Raw genomic sequence first — 22,985 nt, 5'->3', positions numbered from 1 at the left:
AATATTGGGAGAGTTTTTGTAAAAGGTATGTTATCATTTCCAAGAGGTTTTATCTGCCTTCTGCATCTAGTTATAAGAAAGACACTATCTGTGCATGATGTCACACACCTTTAATCCCAGCACTTGGGAGGCTGAGGGAGGAGGATCTGCATGAGTTCTAGACCACCTGAGACTACAGAGTGAACTTCAGGTTTGCCTGGGTTAGAGCGAAAAGCCTGCCTCAATCCCCCCCCCCAAAAAAAAGAGAGAGAGAGGGCAAGGATACTAAAAGAGATGTCTTGCTTAATAGCATTATGAGACAGGAGTTATTATTCCCAGCTTACAAAGAAACTGAGCCCCAGATAATTCATGCAACCTGACCAAGGTTACATGCTTAGCATGTAGCACTTGAAAACCTTTGTGTCAGGGAACTTCTCTAGTCTCACCAGTGTTTGTGTAGCTATAGTACTTTTCACCAAGCAACTAAGTCTAGAAGCTGGTGCATACTAACATCTAATGTAACTTTTCACCTGGAGTGTCTTCCTGCCGAAGCTAGAGGCTTGGGAGAGTCAAGAAAGGATCTTGACCCACTCCTTTCCTTCAGCTCTTCTCCTTCCCCATGCTGTCTCTTAGGATGCCATTCATTCAGTTTTCACTTTAAATATATTTTATTTATTTATTTGAGAGAGAGAAGTAGAGAGAGAGAGAGAATGGGCACACCAGGGCCTCCAGCCACTGCAAATGAACTCCAGATGCATGCTCTACCTTGTGTATCTGGCTTATGAGGGTCCTGGGGAATCAAATCAGGGTACTTTGACTTTGCAGGCAAATGCCTTAACCACTAAGCCATCTTCTCTAGCCCCAGTTTTCACTTTAGAAGCTTGTGATGGCGGTGTGGCCAATCACTCCTTCAGATTATCCTAATGTTTGGGGAAAAAGACTTCTAGAATGCCTGATCCCAGTGACTTCAACCCATACCCTTAGCAGATAGGCTCTCTACCTACCCCAATATATTGCACAGACAGACACAGTCAAGGCATGTTTTATGTAGTTTGAGAGTGAACAGTTGCTGTCTGGATTCACCAAATGGCTTGTGGATATTCTTTGTAGTTGTTTCTCCATTAAGTAAAGAGGGCATGTTTTATTCTAAAGATAATTTGTCACAGGTTTGTCATGGCTCCAAGATTCTAGCAATTGAATTTCTGGACATAGATCTTTCGTGTTTGTGTATGCCCCTGTATTACATGCAGGTTGGTTGAACTGTAGATGTGTTTGTGCCACCCTCTAGAGTTTAGCACTCCTGGGGTTTCTAAATTAATGGATGCATTGCATCATGGGTGCTCTGTAGGAGTTTATTTGGCTGCAGGTTAGTCCATGGCAATAGATGGCCATGGAGGTACAGCCAGCACACTTGGGATTTGGATCTCATGAAGTGGATTGTTCCTGACTTTGCAGATGAATTTAAGCTTATTATTATTGTTGTTGTAGCTCCTCCTCTTCCTCATTCATATCTTTTTGTTGTATAAAATGTAGGAAATATGCACAGACCCCAAAAGTAGCAAAAATGACATTATCTCATAGATAATCACTAATCACTGCTAAGATTTTAGCTCATTCCAATCTCTGTGTGAACATTAGTACATGTTTCTTTGTAAAATAAGCATATGCTATAATATTATTCTACAAATTATATTTATAGACATATCTTCATTAAATTGTCATCTATAACATGTTCTTTTGTGTGTGTGTGACAGAGAGAGAGAGAGAGATAAAGGGGCTCACACTTTGATTTCAAAACTGAGACAGTTCTGCCTCAGCCTTCCATGTGACAGACAGAAAGAATCACAGGCATGAACCACCATGTGTCCTGTACATCACTTTCAATGTCTAAAGCATGTTTACAGTATAACTATCTCATATATCTGGACATTTTCTCTTTATCTACAACCTTAGGGCAGCAACTGACGGGCAGGAAGATGCTTGCTTTTGTGTGCATTACTGCACCCCACCCTGAGACCACCACAGCCCCCGGGTCCTATGGCTTGATTGCTGCTAACAGCTCATTTCCCTTTTCTTCTTGTAGGACACAGAGCATGTGGTGCCCAGCCAGTCAGAGTGCCAGGGCAGAGCAGGCACGCCAGTTCATGAGAGTCCACAAAACAACATCTTCAAGTGCCAAGAAACAGGAAGACCTCAACCGAGGTGAGCCCTTTGGTGTCAGTCGTGGCACTGCTCCTCTCCTGCTCTTGACATGCCAACCTGTAAGCTTGCCACCCTGCACAAGGCAAGGCTTTCTTTGTTGGCATTGCCAGAACAGCTGTTGGAAGGGGCCTAAGAAGAAGAATCACTACATTTGAGGGTTTGCAGGAGGCCTTTCTGTTTGTCCCAATTGAAGATAATCAGCCCAGAGGCTCAGGGAGGGGTGGAGATAGGTCAGCTTTTGGATGGAAACAGACTTCATTCATATTGTCTTCTGCTCTGTCCATGGTGAGGGAACTAGGGTTCTCTGGTGACCATCATGAATCCCCGATGACCATGTTCATGCCACGCTGGTGGCTCCTCTACTGTGATCTCCTTGGGTCTGCACTTGCTCAGGAAGCTGGCCACTCCTAGTCTCACTTAGGGAGGCTCCTGAAGCATCAAGGCACAAGGAAAGAAAGGCTGAGTTAGAATTTGAACCTGCACTGTATTATGTGAGTATGGCTCAACAGGTGCAACTCCTGTACTGACCCAAGCATTGTTCAGTGACCTTAGTCCTGAAAGAGCCACAGGGCTGTCATCTAGTCCATGAGACACCGGAAGACAGCCCCCGGTCTAGTCCGAGGATGTAGGTGGAAAGCTGCCTGCTGAAGTTGCCATAGCATTCCAATGGGAGCTTGGAATGTCAGCTGTCTGCAGAAAGTCTCTTCTGGAAGTAAACAGAAGCAGTAATCCAGCTGCTGGTTGTGTCAGCTGTCTGTGGGATCTTGAGCTTGGTGTCACCATAGCTCTCACCCACAGAGCTGGGAATGCTGGGCCTCTGGACCTGCACTTTGGAATTTGTTTTCTAAGTCAGTCAACAGCTTCAGAAAAAAGATTGTCAGTGCTGTGCAGCCATGCTCTAACATGTCCAGTATACTAAGCCCCTGCGAGTGGGAGGGGACCCCAAAGGTCAGGTAGTCCACTATCAAAATGGATTCATGGGTACCCTTTGAACTCTCTGCCATGGTTTGAATGGAAATGCCCCCATAGAATCGTGTGCTTTAGCACTGGGTCCCCAGCTTGTCGTGCTGTTTTGGAAGATTGTTGAACCTTTAGGAGGTGACGCCTTGCTAGAGAAAGTGTGTCACTGGGGGTCGACTTTGAGGTGTTATAGCCTGGCCCACCTCCTGTCCTTTCTGTTCGTCCTGACTGCAGATGCGATGTGCCCAGGCAGCCTCCCTCTTCCGCCACCATGCCCTCCTTCTCACCATGTGGACATGGAAGGACAAGTAAACCCTTCCTCATACAAGCTGCTTCTCATCAGGGTTTGGTCATAGCAATGAGACAGCAAATATGATCTCCTTGCAAGTTGTCTGCTCCTATGTGTTTATTCTTGTTGGACCTAAGGAGATACCTGCTGCCCTCAATGTCATCTCCTCACAGACAAGGGCTTTGTCCCTCTGTTCAAGGCCTTATTGTCATAGACCTGTTTTCAGCTGGCTGGGGTCCACTTGGGTACTGAACTTCTCTCCCCACACCAGCCTCAAGGATGCCTCTCTCAGCAAGAACAAGGTCAACCAGTTCCCATGCATATTTCAAAATAGTATAAAGCAAAACAAAACAAACAGACCCCAGAGTGAAATCACTCATGTCTGTGCATGGAATGTGTGACGGTCTTTGGGGATGGGCATTCAGCTGAGGCCAATGGAACACTGGTATTATTGGCTAAACTTCTCAAGTTCAGTAAACTTAAAACCATTTTATATCTTGCCTGACAAGAACTGCTTTAACTGGATATTTTACTTTCTCTGGTGGAGATATTTGCATGTGACTACTTAAGAGGTACTAGTATGGAGTTAGAATAGTTCTATGAGGGGTCCTATAGAGCAGTGAGTGATTCCTGTGGTTTTGGGGAGAAGTTAAACTGCATTTGTACTCTCAGAGCTTACAGCTTTTAAAGGACACACACATACATATGTCAGTGTGAGACTTTAGAAAGTTAGTAGACCTTTTCTTCATGTTGGGAAGAGACATCAGCGCTGAGTCACAGTGAGCCTTCTTTCTTTAGTCAAGGCTGCATTCCACTAGCTTCTCCTTGTACAAGTGGGTCTTCTCTATCTCCTGTCCTGCAGCAAACTCACACAGAATACCTGTCATCCTTTGCCCCTTTGACCCTCCATACTCCACTTTCATAGGATCTGGTTTTCTGAACTATCAGCATTCTAGAATGTTCCATGCAGTAGTGTCAGTGTTAAGTTCTGCTGCTAAGTCACAGGTCAGGAGTTATGTTGCTTCAGGTACCACTGGTTCTGTGAGGGTTAGTTTGGATTAGGCTATAATCTTCAACTTCAGGGTTGTTACACCCTTGTGCTGTATGTTGCCCTGGGACATTTTAATGGAACTTTAAAAAAAAACCTTAAAATCTTACAGAGATTGTGAAATTTGATGAACTGGTGAAATGAGATCTGTGGGTAAAAATAACTTTGAGTCAGGTAGCTTACATTCCTGGTGACAGTCCTGTTCTGTTTTAACCACCACATGGCTGGGGAAGACATACAGAAATAGAAAACATTCTTTTACCTTTAAAATACATTTATTTTTAATATATTTTATCTTTTAAAAATCTAGATTCCACAAGAGAGAAAACATGTGATATTTATCTTTCTTCTCCTCATTACCCTCTCGTGTTCCTTCCTCCCTCCTTCCTTTAAACCATTTCCTTTTCCCTCATAGTTCTCCTTCTATTTTATAGTGTATGTTTTCTGTATATAAGAGAAAATATACAATATTGTATTTCTGAATCTGGCTCATTTTGCTCAACATGAGGATCTCCTATTCCTTCCATATTTCCCCCAAATTCCATACTTTTGTTCTCCTTTGTGGCTAACCAAAATGTCATTGAGTATATATGCCACACTTTCTTTGTCCATTCATTTGTGGATGAGTACCTAGGCTGGTTCTGTAACAATTCTATAATAAATATGAATATGCACATATCTCTGTGGTATGCCAGTCTAGATAATTTTTTTTTATTTATTTATTTGAGAGCGACAGACACAGAGAGAAAGACAGATAGAGGGAGAGAGAGAATGGGCGTGCCAGGGCTTCCAGCCTCTGCAAACAAACTCCAGACGTGTGCGCCCCCTTGTGCATCTGGCTAACGTGGGACCTGGGTAACTGAGCCTCGAACCGGGGTCCTTAGGCTTCACAGGCAAGCGCTTAACCGCTAAGCCATCTCTCCAGCCCCAGTCTAGATAAGTTATGCATATACCCAGGAGTGGTACAGCTGGATCATAAGGCAGTTCTACTCTCAGTATCTTGAGGAAAGTCCATTCTTGTTTCCCTAATGATGGCACCAGTTTACATCTCCACAAACAGTGAATTTGGGTTTCTCTTTCTCCACATCCTTGCCAGCATTTAAAAAAATTTTTTTGTTTATTATTTATTTATTTATTTGAGAGCAACAGACAGAGAGAGAAAGTGAGAGAATGGGCACGCCAAGGCCTCCAGCCACTGCAAAGGAACTCCAGACGCGTGTGCCTTGTGCATCTGACTAATATGGATCCTGGGGAATTGAGCCTCGAACCAGGGTCCTTAGGCTTCACAGGCAAGTGCTTAACCATTAAGCCATCTCTCCAACCCTTTCCCAGAACTTTTGTTTGCTTTCTTGATGATAGCCAATCTGACTGGAGTGAGAGTGAGATATAATTTCAATGTAGCTTTCATTTGCTTTTGCCTTATGGCAAAGGATGTTGAACATTTAGTTCATTTTTCTCTTGGTCATCTGTATTTCCTATTTTTTTTTTTTTTTTTTTCGAGGCAGGGTCTTACTCTAGCTCAGGCTGACATGGAATTCACTCTGTAGTCTCAGGATGGCCTCAAACTCAGCAATCCTCCTACATCTGCCTCCTGAGTGCTGAGATTAGAGGTTTGCTGAGCAGATGCTTTTCAGTGTCGTGGAACCCCCTAATTCAGTTTCTAATTCTGTCAATTATTTCCTGATCTATTAACAGTCCTTTCCAAAAAGTCCTTGCCTGTGGCTGTCACCTGAAATGTTTTTCTGTTTTCCTCTAGCAGTTTGAGTTTCATTCAGGTCTTTGATATAGTTTCACAGGGTAAGAGAGAGGGTTCTTGTTTCATTCTTTTTTTTTTTTAAATTTTTATTTATTTATTTATTTGAGAGCGACAGACACAGAGAGAAAGACAGATAGAGAGAGAGAGAGAGAATGGGCGCGCCAGGGCCTCCAGCCTCTGCAAACGAACTCCAGACGCATGCACCCCCTTGTGCATCTGGCTAACGTGGGACCTGGGGAACCGAGCCTCGAACCGGGGTCCTTAGGCTTCACAGGCAAGCGCTTAACCGCTAGGCCATCTCTCCAGCCCTCTTGTTTCATTCTTATACATGTGAATATACAGTTTTCCTATCACCTTTGTAGAAGAGATTGTCTTTTCTCCAATGGTTGTTTTTGATAACTTTTGTCAAAAATTATGAAGCCAAGATGTATGGGTCTATTTCTGGGTCCTGTATTCTATTCCACTGGCCTACATGTCTGTTTTTGTGCCAGTACTATGCTGCTTTTGTTATTATTGCTCAGTAGTAAAGTTGAACTTAGGTATTATACTTGCAGCACCAGTAGAATCTTGATAGAGGCATGATACTGTAACAGGACACAGCAGACCCTAGTCCGAAATGAAATGAGTAAAAAAGTTGGGGTAAAATCCCAGAAGATTTAAAATGCCACTTTCTTGGAGAAAGCTCTTTGTGTAATGAACACAAGAAATGAGGGAAGAAAAATCTTTCTGTAGCAGGGACCTATCAAGTATTTGGAAAACTAAGAAAGGCAGTCTTTAGGGAATGAGTCTATCCTTGTAAGTGGGATTTTGGAGCCAACTGAGCTCATGTACTGATCTTTCCACATGTCAGATTATTTTTATACCTGTAGTGTGGCATAATCTCTTTCTGTCATTAGGAGTCCTTATACAGATGAAGCATGGATGAACTTTGGGGGGGTCTTGGATTGCTACTCTAATGTGAATGCATATAAACTATCTTGGTTTTCTAATATCACTATAATAAATGAGCACTAACTTATGGCTTAGAAGAACACAGATTGTTATCTTATAGCTCTGAAGCCCAGGTCTCACAGGCTACAGTCAACATGGCAGCAGGACTGTGTCCTGACTGAAGACCTTAGAGGGAGCCATCCCTCGCCTTACCTTCTCCAGGACCCGAAGGTTGCAGGACCCAAAGATATTCTGTGGCCGGTGCCTCCCTCCTTAGTCTTCAGAGCCAGGAGAATCGCCTCTGTCTGACCAACCTTCCGTAAACTTAGTTCCTACTCATCATGTCCAGGAAAGAGCTTCTGGCTTTCGAGATCCATGTGACTAGATTAGGCTCACAGGATTATCCAGGACAAGACAAAATGTCTGTTTCAAGACCCTTATCTTGGATACAGAGGCACTATAATCCTCTGGCTGTATGTGTGGAAGATAACTTGGTGGGTGGGCAGGGAATGGGAACTAGGGCATCTTTGGAGGAGTCATTTATACTTCCTTTCAGAAATGATCCCTAAAGCATTTATTGCTTGGAGCTCATGATGAAAAGGCTTGAGCCCCCTTGTCTTGACCTTTTCCTTTAAGCTTACTAGTGATGTCCTGAGTTCTCTTACACTGGGCCATTTGGGATCATTTGCCTCCTCTTGTCTCCTCAGGACATTTCCCCGACTTGTTATACCTGAGTCCTGTATTCCTCAGCACTGCAGTGGGTTATAGTCTCAGATGTGGTATGCTGTACCCATATCTAGTGCAGAAACATATTTATTTAGCTTATTCGGTGCTTTAAAATATTTTTTTAGTCAGTATTAAAATCCAGACATTTTCCAGGGCTTTGGATTCATTTGGAAACATTCAAAAAATAAATGGGATTACCCATGGCTTTCCTTTCCAAAGGCAACAAGACCTTCATTTTTTCACACTTGGCTCTCCCCATTTATTTATGTGCTTTGCCTGCCATTTGATTTATCATGCCTGGCTCAGTCCTTCTCTTCCTGGCAACTGCTTATCCTGGGAGCGCAGGCTGCCTGAAGCTAACTCCTCATGTGGTGCTGGCTGATAATGTCTTAATGGCACTTTCCCCAGATGACGTGTATACATGCTAACATGGACTTCCAGTGCACAGGAGTGCCACGAAGGCATTATATGACTCTAGCATGTTCATCAATGCCTGGTGCTTTGCAAAATGTGTAAAATCAGAGATTTGCAATTAATTCGAACTTGTAGGGGCCTTAGTCATGGTTTAATTCAATGCTTATCATCTACTTTGGCTCCCAGTGAAGCTGGGTGTTGCTCAAGTTCTCCCTCCCCCAGAGACAGACAGGACATGGACCATCAATCTGCTCGGAGCAGGTACTTCATGCATATGCATTAGCATGGCTGATCGTGTTTGCCAAAGCCAGTGCCAGTCTTGCCAACCCTCAGCTACAAGGGGAAATTTTATGAAAGTCAGAGAATACTAAAGAAGGTGGAAATGTCTTACTTAGCTAAGCAAATTCACTTTTGAGAGTGATTGACTCACTTGTATTTATAATATTTTACTAAATTTGTGACAAAATTAATACTCCACTGTCATTAAAGACCTTGTCTGTATAAACAGGAGCAACTTCACACCACTAATTAGCTGCTGGTTACACTGCAGGTTACAATTCATTGTCTTCTTTATCTGGAAGTCCCCTGTTAAAGGGGTCTGGAGACCCTTAGCAAGAAGTATGTCCTTTGAAGGTTTTCACTATTTTTGTGATATTCCAGATGAAAGAAAAATCTGGTAGCTTTGTTGCTTTGTGGAAAGAGGAAGTTTTATTGGCAGCAACTTTTCCTTGGGGGATAAATCCTTTTATCTTTCATTTTGAGACAACTTGTATATGTGTGTTTGTCTTAGTGGCTAATTCTTTTTAATTTAAATGTTAATAGAAGTAGCAGAGTCTTAATGAGTTTTGCATAAAAGAGAAAGGGTAAGAATTTTTATTTATTTTTTTAAAATAATACAAAGGACAAGGTCCCCCTTCTTGAACTGTCTCAGAACAGGACTCCTGTGTGGTTATTTCTCATTAGTGAGCTCCTAGGGTTTGGACTGGTTTTGTTATGAGAGGGCCAGGGATGAAATGGAAATATAAAATGGCTTATCATGCTATTTGAGACTCCCTGGTTGTAAAGTGAGTGGGCTCTCCCAACACATACTACATATTGTAAGGTCTCACATTCACTGCCCTTACCCACTATCCCCTCCTGGGCATGGAAACAACAAGCTGGAATTAAAAAGAATATTTGAATTAAGAAATTCAAAGTATTATATGTATTAGATAACATTGCTCACTTCCCTCATTCAAATCATTTGTTCATGTGTGTGTGTGTGTGTGTGTCTGAGAGAGAGAGACTCAACACACCTCAGTGCGACCCTAAACTCCAGATTATTCTACCTCCAACTGCCCAGTACTGAGGTTACAGATATGTGCTACCACACTAAGCTCCCCTGTTCTCATATGAGGTTTGGGTCTGGTGATTCTAAGATCCCTTCTGGCTCTCATATTGAAAATGTTCAGTGCTCCAGATGTTTAAAACAATTAGATGTTGACAGACATTAGCATGAGAACACAACTTTGCTTAGATGAGAAAAAGAGAATCCCCCTTCCCTGCCGACAAAGAACAGAGTCCCACCCCAAATTATACTTCTGATTGAAAAAGAGCAAGCACACACTTAATTATTTTGGGAAGGAAACCCTGTTTGATAACTTGTTATCACTTTAATCTGATAATGATTAAATATAAGGACAAAAGAGACATTCTCTGAACTATCACAATGGTAATGGCAACAATAATAATACTAGCAATAAGAGAGTGAAATACTGGCTGGGCATGGTGGCATATGCCTTTAATCCCAGCACTTGGGAGGCAGAGGTAGGAGGATTGCTGTGAGTTCAGGGCCACTCTAAGACTATATAGTGAGTTCCAGATCAGCCTGGGCTGGAGCAAAACCCTACCTCGAAAAAACAAAACAAAAGAGAGAGAATATGTAAAATACTGGAAAGTGCAGAGAATTCTTAAAGTATTAAAAGTTGTAATCTTGCCGTCCTGATGAAACCACTACTACTACTGTAGCATATATTCTTATATTAGTATTATGGTTTTGATGTTGACATAAAAAGGAAATGTGTGTTAAAGTGGCTTTCTGGTACCTTGGTATTTGATTCAGATTTGAAACTGTCCCAAGAGTCAAAAGATTAGCTAGAATCCATTTTGACCATAGGATTTCTGTATGTATTAGTGTAAGTAAGTTGACCACTGCAGTAGCTAGTGAGTTCATTTATGGCTAAAGTAAATTCATTTATGGCAACTTTAATTTCCTGAAACAGACATATAATGTCTGTGAGTGTGTTTTCAAGTTTGGGAGTCTTTATGGCCCTGTGTTAGAACTATTCCTATAGGACAAAACTAACAATGCTGTGTTTAACGTCTGAACGTCTTGGAAAGTTTCTTGGTTTAACTTGAAATACAGCAAAGAAAGGAGTTTTAGTAAAGATTATAGGTGACAGAAACATGTATAAGCTTAAACTTCAATCAGAATTTTGACCAGCTGGATAAAGGTTCACAGTTCAAGGCTACTAGCTTACTCTGCCTTTTCAGCGAGGCTGTGGTAACTCTTGTAGTTCTGATACAGCTTTTGTGAACAAGGTTGTTCTTTTAAGATTTGCATTTGCTGGGTGTGGTGGCGCACACCTTTAATCCCAGCACTTGGGAGGCAGAGGTAGGAGGATCGCCTTGAGTTCACCCTGAGTCTACATAGTGAATTCCAGGTCAGCCTGGAATATTTTGGTTGCTTCTAAGATTTGCATTTGTAGTTATTACTGTGCAAACATCCTTAAATATATCTTTTCTGAACCTCTGTTGTAGCTTCCTTCATTGTGTTCAAGGGTCCAAGCTGTGTTAACTGGTTAGTGGAAATGTGACTTTTAAGATATGAATTTGTTAGATTGTAGAGGAAAATAGGTATATAATGAACAGTTAACTTTGAGAGAACTGGGTAGAGAATCATGTGGCTGGGTTTCTGTATGTGTTCAAATCATAGTTAGCAGATCTGAATGGAGCATTTGAGATCATTCAGTCCTATCTTCTCCCTCCTTACCATGTAATTCACAAGATATTTCTATCTGATTCACTCGTCCCATGGTCTTCAAGTTCAGATTGTTCAGAGGGCAAAGTATCTCCAGTTGAGCAGTCCAGTCCCAGGGGACAGCTGAAAGTCATGTGGGATGGTGAGATTTATTTTTTTTCTTTCTTTCTTTTTCTTTTTCTTTTTCTTTTTCTTTTTCTTTTTCTTTTTCTTTTTCTTTTTCTTTTTCTTTTTCTTTTTCTTTTTCTTTTTGTCACTGTTCAACACAGCATGGACTCTTCCAGCTTTGGCAGAGTGGTAGTGTTATGGGGCATTTGAACCCTAAACCCTGAGTTCGTGTTTGTATTTTACCAAAGAATTAGTCAAGCCAAAGTAAGATGGATAATGATTAAATTAGTATATTTATTGAAGGGAGTACAGAATCAAGGGAAGGAAAATGAATACACCCACGTGGTCTGAGAATCCATATGGTAGGCCTGGAAGACACGTGAAAAGGGAGTTAGAGAAGAAGGAAGGAAAGTACAAAGAGCCCCTGCCATGTGGAGGTGGGAGTGGGAGAGAGCCTTGTAGGAGAAGGGGTCAGGGGTTCCTCCCTGGTCTTAGCCCAAGACAAGGAGAAACTCACCAAACCTGGAGGTGCTGGAGTGACTGTGAGGCAGTCTGGACAGGCTTGTCCCTGGCACGCATCTGTCTGTAACCTATTGTGGTGGGCTTCACCTGCTGCCTCAGGTGAATCAGAGAGATGGCTGATTGGACTGGACTAGGGACTGGCTCTGGAAGAGGGGAGCCATGATGCCAAGTTCTGGGGCCTAAGCTTGACCGGTCACAATGCCAGGACTAGATATGAATTCTAGGAAAGGAGACCTCCTGGGAGGGGCTCTGGTATGGGAAAACAGGTCTAGGGAACTCTCTTAAGCAAGAGATGAGGAGAAGCCAGATTCTTCTCTGATTTCCAGCAAAATGCATACTGTAAGGGCAAACCTCAAAGATGTTCCTGCTTCGTACTGTCAGGGGCGCAGTCACCCTGACTGTGACTCCTTTCACTAGTGGGCGTTTGCAACCTTGATAAGAGTCAATCTCAAAGAGCCCTGAGTTTTCTTCATATCCCCTAAGGGCTGTATTCAAACCCTGTGAAGAAATGTCAACTTGCTTAGTGCATACTTCAGATGTTTTACATAAATCTTTATTCACAAAGGCACCCATTCAGCATCGATTCAGAAGTTTAAAAAAAGTGATCACATGACAATCTCATGGTGCAATCCTTTTTTACTTGATATAATTATATACAGAGACTCAAAAACCACAAAAATCAGTATATTTATTGAAGGTGGTTTGGGGATGTAGTGATTTTGGTTAATTTAAAAATATATTTTGTGCTTTTGCTTTCCAAGTTTTCCCCCATTAAGTAAACTATTAGGTTTGGAATTGGGAAAAAGATGCTTATAAATACAAAAAAAAAAATTACATACTGTTTGGTTTCTGTGGCAGACATGAATATTTGGAGAGAATCAGGAGACCTTATTAACTGGCAGAAATTAGAAAGGAACTTTTCATGGTACTTGTGGCTTTTATATTTGGTTTAGTTGGGGGTCAGAAAGCATATATTAGATTTTTAAAAATATATTTTAAAATATTTTACTTATTTAAGAGAGAGTGAGATAGAAAGGGGGAGATAGAGCTAGAAAGAGGGAGAGAAAGAAAGAGAATGGGTGTTCCAGGGCCTCTAGCCACTGCAAACAAACTCCAGACACATGTGCCACCTTGTCCGTTTGGCTTTATGAGAGTACTGGGGAATCTAACTCTAGTCCTAAGGCTTTGCAGGCAAGTGCCTTAACCACTTAACTATCTCTCCAGCCCTTCGTGAGAGGGAGTTAGGTAGTTTTTGTTAGGCAGTTCGGGTGACTGGGCCCCTGAAAGTAGGAAGCATGAATATCTCTGGGCCTCTCCTTGCAGTCTCCACTTTGCTAGAGATCAAAGGATGATCTGACTCCTTATCTCTTGCCTAAAGCAGATTTGTTTTTCCACAAACAACCTGGGATCCTTCTGGTAGGGAGAGCTTTCCTAGGATTTAAATTTTATCCTAAAATGTGGTTTATCAAGTTCAGTACCCAAAACTTGGTGTCATGACCAGCCTCTTCCTGAGACAGCCACTAGCCCAGACCAATCTCACCTGAATGGAAGGTAGCTCCTACCACCATAAGGTTATAAATATGTTTATGAGGTGGGAAAGGTCTCTGGGCTGCCTGACCTTTCCTGATCCTTCAGCTTCTGGTGAGTTTTCCCTTGTCTGGGCCAAGAAGAGGGGAGAAACCCCTGACCACCCCCTAGTTTCCATGTGGCTTTTTACTACCTCATGCCTTCACATGGCAGGAGCTCTTTGTACTTCTTTTTCCATCCTCTCTATGTTTTTCTCGGGCCCACCACATGGGTTTTCAGGCCATGTGAGCATATTCATTTTTCTTTTCCATGTTCTGTATGTCCCTAAGAAATATAACAATTTAATAATTATCCTTCTCAGTCTTATTTTATTCAATTCTTTGGCTAAAAGTAGAGACATGAACCTAGAGTTTGTATTCAAGGACTTTCCTGAACCCCTATACCTCATTTCATTAGATTTTTTTTTTTTTAAGGTCAGGTGACATTTTAAATCAGAATTTGTATCTTACCAGCTCATTTCCTGGAATGTTTGTTTTTGTGGGTAAAGATTAAAAAAAATTTTTTTTTTATATCCTTGAACTCCTCTGAGCCTCTGGAGAGGTCTGGGTAACCAAGAGTTCTGATCAAGTACCCCAGCACACCAGGCTGGTTCCAAGAACAAAGAAAATTCCATCGTTCTGTCTAGTGGGTGGAGTCCAGAGGAGAAATATTGGGAAGTGGAAGCAATTCCTTAGACAATGCCTTGAAGCTAGCCCTGACACCTGAGAACTAGTCTGTCACCCCCAGCCTATTGAATAAGCCCAACCACACAACAGAGCCCCTGGGAAGGACGAAGAAGTAAGTATAGCCAACGGCTATGCTCAGTGAAAGGAAGGCTGTAGATAGACCTGAGTGTTCATTCCAGTCCTGCTTCTTTCTGGGATGAATGTTAACTTCTCAGATGCATGAAGAGAGTGTAATACCTGTACCAGGGCTACTCTTAACAGGGATTAAATGAGCTACATAAGCAGCTCTGTTCAAAGTCTGACCTCTAGCAGGTTCTTAATAAACTGATGTTGGTGGTCCTCAGACCAATTTCTGCCCCTATTCGGATTTTCTTCCATATCCACAAGACTGACCAGTGATCTGCCCACATGGCCCTCTGGCCCCTTGTAGTCCTCTTCTCCCCTCCGTCATCTAAACTCCAGCCCTATCTCAGAGCCCACTTCCCTCCTAGCTTTTCCTGGATTTTTCCTTAGCAGTCCACATAAATCTCCACATTTAGAAAATTCTCAGTTGAGTTACCTACCTGGTTGATCTCAAGTGCTTTTTGGGTTTATCTCGTCCAGTAGGATGTATGCTTATTTTACTCTAGTTATGTGGAATGCATGATTCTCATGACATCAGTGAGCTCTTCCCCATGAGTGATGTTATTTTCCTCAGGTAGCAATCCTTGAAATTCTAGTTTGCCCACCATGGTCCCATGCCTGTTTTGGCTATGTGTCATCACAATCCTTTATGCCAGCTGTGGTCCCGGGCCAGCCTTGTGTCCCTCCCTCACAGGACTCAGACATCTTCCTCACTCTGCTCTTTGCACATCTGTAAGCTAGCTCTTAACTTCTCCTTGGATAGATGTCAAACCTTGCAAAGCAGTTGATTTTCCTAAATTGTTGGTTGAGACTCCAGTGATTTACATTCTTCTGTTCAACTTGAACATGCAGTTTAGATAATTGCAAATGAGATTGTCCAGGGCTGGCAAACAGCCAGAGTAATCCTTGGACTTAATAGTGGCAGTTCAAAAAAGTGGGGATCAAATGACAAGGTTCTTCACTGTGCATTTCTTGCCATCTCTGCTGATCTTGCTTGCCTATGGTAAATGAATCCCAGGCTCTTGAATGCCAAGTGATTATTTCTTGGTAACCATAGCATTTGTGAGAGGAAAAGGGGGTTGGTGTTCTCTGAAAACAATAGGAAGAAAAAAAGACTCTAATGATCAGTGGTGGCATTAGTTTACAAGATGGAACTAAGTAAGGTGAATAGGCCTGGGAAATGGAAAGAGGAAATGGAAAGGCCTGTTTCAAGATTTCTTGAATCTCAGTTATATTCATTTGACCCTCTGAAGTGTCACCATTAGGAGAGTCAAGTCACCATTAGATTATCCAGTGTAAATCACTTTCCTGTGCTGGTCAAACTTCAGCTTCTAGGGAGAAGCTAATGGGTCTACTCCTACTACATGTTTGTCATTCACCTGGCACAGTGGTTTGGAGATAAAATCCGCTGGATAGATGGAATGAGTATGGTGTTGGATGACATGGTAAGGGAAGACCATGGAACTGCCAGAAGAGCGAATAGAGCATTAGTTTTGTTATAACTATAGGAAAGCGTCTGGTGTGTGTTTTCAAGTGTGAGTAGGATGAGGGCATGGGGAGACAGGCTTGCCTTTCTGCTCCCTCACTTGCCCTTGCCTAGCCCTCACACTTTTTATTCACCTGGTATTAGGTCCATGTCAGCAAGGTCACCGGAGCCTGGGGTGACCTGCATGGAGACCACATAGGATGATGTCAGGATGGCATGGGGCCTGGAAGCCAGGGTATAGGTTTTGGGTTTTGCTTACATGCGTAGGGAAGCCATTGGAGGTTTAGATGGGGCGAGTGCATGCTTGGGTAGGCTTCTTCAAATCCTTTCTTGTCTGTGATGTGCCTGTTGTGCTGAGGCAAACATCTTAGAAATCAGTGCACCACCCATATGGAAGGTGATGGGAACAATGAAGGACATGGATAGGGCCAGAGAAAACCTTTAATAGAAAACAGGTAGCATTAAGACTTGCTTAATAATACTCAAATAACCTAAGCTTTTTACTTTGAAAGTTCTTTTAAAAATATTTATTTATTTGCAGAGAGAGAGAGAGAAAGAGAAAGATAGGGAGAATGAGCACACCAGGGCCTCCAGCTACAGCAAACAAACCCCAGACACATGCGCCATTGTATGTGGCTTACATGACTTCTGGGGAATCAAACCTGGGTCCTTAGGCTTTTCAGGCATACACTTTAACCACTAAGCCATCTCTCCAGCTCCTGAAAGTTCTTTTATTCATAGAACTATTCAGATTCATATATTAAAATTTAGAGTATAAGACCAGACGTGAGATTGATGAAGTGGAACAGCATTCCAGCTACCACAGGTGAGCATGTGGGCCCCACAAGGGTACATACATGCACATATAACACACACACACACACACACACACACACACACACACACACACAAGTAAAACTAAAAAAAAAAGTTAGGGCTTGGGATGATACTCAGTAGTAGAACATTTGCCTTGAGAGTAAGGCCATGGTTTGATTTCCTGTATAACAAAAAGACGATGTGCTTAAACTATGAGTGTAGTTATAAAGTCACTGTACTGAGTGAGCCTTTATAAGTATTTAGAAAATTTATCTGTCTTTTGGCCTTGCTGCTGTCACTTGGGCTCCTCTGCCCCTGAGATGAAGCTCCATTTGTGCAGTAGCTTTCTTGCCCTGACTAGGAGTGCCGATGAGGGACTGTGTCTGCTCTGCTATGTTCACCGTCCTCACAGCTTCATCTAAGGTTCTTCCTGAATGCAAAGCTTTAGAGCTGCAGGAATGCAGACTTGGATGCAGGGAGGTTGAGACAGGAGGAGGGAATAGGAAAGGCAAGGCAGATAGCCCAAACCAGATGTATGGTGCCATAGGTTACTTTCTGGGGCCCCTCTGAGGAGCAACGTAGGAAACTCCTCAAGCATCCTCTGGAAGGTCGGGTCATCCACACACTGCCATCTGCTGTCCTGGGATCTGACTACACACTTCCAGGCTAAGAAAAAAAGCTATGCTGGACAAAAGCTTGAGGGACAAAACTGAAGAGACTTGGTAGGTGCTTGGGGTAGGACCACGCAAGTGAGAAGATGATGTTTAGGCTACAGCTGTAGCCACAGCCTCTTTCCTGGGCTGTGCCTTGCCTGGCACAGAGAGCAGGTGTCAAAGGATGATTTAACCAGTGGATGGAGTGATAGAGGAATGCAGAAAAGTGCCTCTTCCCTTGCACAGCAAACCAGGCAATGCCTTCATTGTTACGATTAATAATCTACTGTTGAGCTTCTATTCTCCCAGGCTCCATAAGCACATCCTGTGGACCCTTGTGTCCTAAATTGCCCACTGGAGACTTTTTGGGTCACAGGGTATTTCTATCCATATTTATAAGCACCTCCTTGAGTCTGCTGCTTCTGATGGTAAGCAGGTGGGCTTGACTCACTGCTCTTCCATCCTTGGGGCGGTTGTGTGGTCTTGGCTATCCATGGTCTCTGTTCCCACCCGCCAATTAGGAATTGCTTGGCAGCTGTACCTTACTATTCAGCAATTCTGGAAATTATGATTCAGTAGGTCTGAATCAGACCATGTCGGTTTTAATAATAGTGGTGATTCTAACCTCCATAAAAATGTAAGGTGGGGGGTCAAGGGTGAGGTAGGGCTTGGGTCCTGGTTACAGGATGAGTATGTCATTAGGGATCAGCATCTCATTGTGCTTCTAGCCATGTGATCCTTGAACCTTCCAGAGGAGCTCATTGGCATAGACAAGTGGATTGCATGGGTGGCGAATCAGTTCATGAACATCCACTGACTTCAAGTTTTGCTTTCTGTCATGTGTCTTTGGGGTAATCACAGACTCTGCATCTTTGGGGGTGGTTGTCTGATATTTGACCTTCATTCTTGCACAAAAGTACTTATTCAGAACCAATAATAGAATGTCCTAAGTGTGGCTTAGATGTCACTGAGAAAGGAGCTTTCTATTTACTGGTATTGAGCCTTCTGATGTTGCTAATAATAGTTCAGGATTTTATTGGCATCTCTTCTGCATGCAGAGCTATTGTGCACATCTGAAGAATGTTTTGTGCAGTGTTGTCCTCTTGGGATATACCTTTTGTTTTCCAAAGAGTTTCAGGAAACAGCAGTCAAAGAGGCAGCCTGCAGCCATCCGGGTGTACATGTGTGTGTCCCAAGAACTGCTTTCTAACACAGAGGCTCAGCTGAGCACAGCGGTACACTGTACATCTTGAGATGTGCTCTGCAGTCAGTCCTGTTGTGCCCACAGGCCCTGATTCTGTTTGGAGCATTCTGAACAGTGTCAGATGCTCACCCTGAGCTCTTTCTGCCCAGGTTGTCTGAACTGTGGGTCAGCCAGCCACTTTCGGGAAATTTGCTTAGGAAAATAGGAGGCATTTCATCTTGCAGGCTCTGCTGGCATGCTGCAGGTAGAGAAAGATGTCTGGGTAGTTGCTACAGTTACCTTCTCTTTGCTGGGACAAAACATCCAAGCAAAAGAAGCTTATGGAAGGAAAGGGTTCCTTTCAGCTTACGGTCAATCATACAAAGGAGGAAAAGGTTCCTTTCAGCTTGTAGTTAATCCTACTTTGTCACAGCAGGGAAAGAGCATGGTAGAGCAGACAGCTGGACATCACATCTTGTTCCATCAGCACAGAGAGGCAGTAGAGAGAGGTAGCCCTGAGTGTCCGGTGGACTAGTAAACCTCAAGGTCCACGCCTAGTGAAACACCTCATCTAGCAAGGTGCCACCACCCAAAGGACCCACAACTCTCCCATACTGACACCAGCTGAGGACCACTTATCCAAACACAATGTCCCAATGAGGGACATTTCACTGAAGCCACCATAGCATATCATCCTCATGTACACTTCTGGTGTGCCTGTGACCTTATTAACTAACTAGAGTCATTCCTCTATGTTCTGTGACTCTGGGATGAAGACTTTATTAACAAACAAGGGTTTCCCCTCTATGTCCTATGTCAGGAATAACTCAAGAGATTAATATTAAGCAAAACTCATATTATTCATGCCCCACCACAAGAAAATGAATATTGAATACTAACTTGCACAAGTACAAAATTAGGAATGAATAAATAGTTTTCTACTTTATACAGTAGACTTAGAAGCAAAGTCATATAAAAAGGGAGATCTGTTTGGCAGCTATCTGGTATCTAAAGAATAAATGAAGTAATTAAGAAAGAAAGTGGCCTGGGAAGATCATGATGACACAGGAATAGCCTGTCTGAAAGAAGAGTTCAGGTACACCAGAGGGACTGAAAGAATGCCAGAGTTGGGGCTGGAGAGATGGCTTAGTGGTTAAGCGCTTGCCTGTGAAGCCTAAGGACCCGGGTTTGAGGCTCAATTCTCCAGGACCCACGTTAGCCAGATGCACAAGGGGGCACATGCGTCTGGAGTTCGTTTGCAGTGGCTGGAAGCCCTGGCGCGCCCATTCTCTCTCTCTCTCTCTCTCTCTCTCTCTCTCTCTGCCTCTTTCTGTCTCTGTCACTCTCAAATAAATAAATAAAAATAAGCAAAAAATTAAAAAAAAATAAAAAGAATGCCAAAGTAGCCAGAGCGCAGAGAGCAGGCAGGGTTTAGTGGAGGTGGGCAGAAGCAAAATACCTCAGGATGCCATGGGTACTTTCAGAATTGTGGTCTTCAAGTGCAGTGTGTGCAGTGATAAGATCTAGTGTGGGGAGTGGGCTGGGGAGCGGGGGTGGGGGGGGCAGAAGGAAGAAACCTGACTATTTCAAGTGGCTTGACCTGTGATGACAGTGGTGGAGATGGAGGAGAGGGCACAGATGCCAAAATGACTCAGGGTGAGAAACTGAAGTAGGAAGATTAGTAGTTAGAGAAGTCTCGTATGCCTTCCATGAACTGTTGGTTGCGTGGAAGCTTTTCCTGAGTCTGGGAATGCTTTCCCTTACTAATTTAATTTCAGTTAAAATGTTGATATAAATATAAAATCCTGAGCTAAAATATAGCTTTTTTCACAAATTAACACATCCTGTTGTTTGACACTGTCCAGAGGCCAAGAAAAACATTTTAATGCTTAGTTGGGTTTGCTGTTTTGAATTCCATTGCAGCTCCCCAGAGAGACACACTGCAGGATAGCCCTGCAGGCTGACTCAGCATGTGCTTTAGGGCTCCAGCAAAATAGGAAAAACAAGTTTTGTTTTTATTTTATTATTATTATTATTTTAGCTTTTTTGAGGTGAGGTCTCACTCTAGCCCAGGCTGACCTGGAATGCACTATGTAGTCTCAGGGTGGCCTTGAGCTCATTGTGATCCTCCTACCTCTGCCTCCCAAGTGCTGGGATTAAAGGTGTGCACCACCATGCCCAGCACCAAATAAGTCTTTAAAAAAAATTTGTGATAGTTACCCTTCTTTATAAGGAGAACTATATTTTAATGTTTGTTATATAATAGCATACATACTGCTACAGAAAAACTTGAATCCTACATAATAGATATCAGTGGCCCAGAGCATTTGATAGTCATGATTTGTACCTAAGGCATCTGCCATAAGTATGGTTTTTGCTTATTTTTTCTGAGCTAGAGAAAATTGACTCAAAGTGATTTGCCTTGTTTTATGTCATTCTTCCACTGGGAACTATTTTGTGGTAAAACCCATCTTTACCATGAACCCATCAGTGGCTATAATGTTTATTGTGTCCATAGGAGATGGCATGAAACTTGTAAAGCCTGACTAAGTGGTTCACTAGTACTGAAATGTGTTTTTCAGTAACAACTAAATTGAATTACATTTATTCATTTAAAAAAACACATTGAATTTGTGCTGGACTGATGGGCTGCACTGCAGACAGGGCCGTCGTTGAGGCTTTGCTGTGTGTTTTTATGCAGGAACACTAACTCACAGAAGCAGCTCAGATAAGCACTAGGAAGCGCACGTGGGCCAACATGCTGGAGGGGCTCCGCAAGGCCTTCTGGGGAAGGGGTATGTGAGCTAAGCTGACACCTACAAAACAAGAGATCATGTGAAAGTAGCTGGGAAGAGCAGTGTGGGTACAGGGACAGTGAGGGTGAGCTTTGGACAGGGACAATCACTGTGCACTCAGGAAACAAGGAAGTGGCCAGGGTGGGTGAGATGCAGGGGCAAGAGTGACCATATTGGGGCTGGGCCAGGAAGGATGGCAAAGTTCAAACACTGGCCATTGTAAGGGTTTTATCATTGGGTGATTAGGGTACCACTTAGGGTTTTTAATAGGGTATGACCAGATCTATAGCTACCAGCTTCAAATGTTCACTGTTGAAGTGTTTCTTTAAATAGACATGATTTTCCTTTGTATTTTATAGAATAGACCAGAGGACTGCCATTTGGTCAAAGGATGCTTTTGAAACTCAGCAGGACTTAAATGAGGTAGGTGGAATTATCACTGGTCATATGAACACGAATTAGCCAGACATAATTCACTATCCTTTTACACAGTATCAGAAAATTCTTTCTGATTAAAAATTTAAGAATCTTTGCTCTGAAGTCAACTTTTTCATGCTTTACTTCTGTATTACACTGGCAAAGTAATGGTTTTCTCTGGAACAAACATTTAAAATATTATTATTATTATTTAGTTATTTTATTTTTTAGGTAGGGTCTCCCTCTAGTCCAGGCTGACCAGGAATTTACTATGTAGTTTCAGGGTGGCCATGAACTCACAATGATCCTCCTACCTCTGCTTCCGAAGCTGCTGGGATTAAAGGTGTCTGCCACCATGCTTAGCTTAAAATACTATTTTTGAGAATGCTTACCACACTGTGGACCTAACCAAGTCCAGCTGTCACTTCGCTGTATACTTCTCAACTTTGCTTTGGGTTGTGTAATCCACTGTGATAATTAACTTTGGTAAAACTTTCTTTTAATTTTATTTTAGCTCCATCTCCCTACCTCTATGCTTTTCTTGGCTTTTGTAATCTCAGACAAATCCAGCTTACTGACTACTCGTGAGCATATTAGAGTTGGGCTAGGGAATGCGGTCATCTTCATGCGCTTTGAGATATGAAGCCCCATTTTCCAATCCAGATAGTTTCCCACTAGCCTGGATGTCACATTAGTTAGCTTGTTCTATATTTTTTTTTGAAATATGTAATTGAATTCTTTTGTTGGAGATCAGTACAGTATGATTAGGCTACTTGCTATTATGAAGGCCTTGGCCTAAGCCATTGGTTTAGCATACCCTGGTCTGGTTTGTCTTGAGTGAGCGAAATGCCAACAGTGAAGAAGTAGCAGTTTCTTTTGACTTACATGACTAGAGAAGTGAGGTTACTGTGAGAGTCATATGAGGACAGCTTTCAAGGATAGGGGAGAAACTCTAATTTGGAGCTGGAAACCTGTGAGAATGTTGAGATGACTGAGCATTTCCAGATCATGCTGAGAAAAGCTTCATTTAAAATCTTCTCTTCTGTATTCCTGCACTATATTGTCTGTACACATGACATGGAATGTGCATAGAATAGGCCCGCTCAAAGCTCCCTGCATTCAAGGCAGGCTGTGAGATGTTTTCAGTTTGCACACCTCCAGGACCAGTTGGCATCACTGGTCCAGGTGGGTGGGGTATGGTGAAGGTGTGCTCATAGATGGAGCACAGTGAAGGTGCGATTGTGGATGGAAGACAGTGAAGGTGTGATCATGGGTAGAAGAACATGGTGAAGGTGTGATCATGGGCA

General features: G+C 42.7%; 1 protein-coding gene across 6 annotated transcripts in view; it reads left to right on the top strand.

The window, feature by feature from the left end:
- Positions 1-22,985, top strand: part of Fam13c (family with sequence similarity 13 member C) — a 105,324-nt gene that overhangs the window by 39,152 nt on the left and 43,187 nt on the right. For 5 of the 6 annotated variants that reach the window (XM_045137214.1, XM_045137216.1, XM_045137212.1 and 2 more), the window contains 2 exons: positions 2,063-2,181; positions 21,621-21,684. In XM_045137214.1, the coding sequence (XP_044993149.1) occupies positions 2,063-2,181; positions 21,621-21,684 (183 nt within the window). The remainder of the gene's footprint in view (positions 1-2,062; positions 2,182-21,620; positions 21,685-22,985) is intronic. The other variant, XM_045137215.1, reaches the window with a different exon arrangement.

This window comes from Jaculus jaculus, chromosome 18, assembly GCF_020740685.1.
Source record: "Jaculus jaculus isolate mJacJac1 chromosome 18, mJacJac1.mat.Y.cur, whole genome shotgun sequence".
Lineage (NCBI taxonomy): Eukaryota > Metazoa > Chordata > Mammalia > Rodentia > Dipodidae > Jaculus > Jaculus jaculus.
Note: the sequence above shows the minus strand (reverse complement) of the source record. Positions and strands in the feature narration are given on the sequence as shown.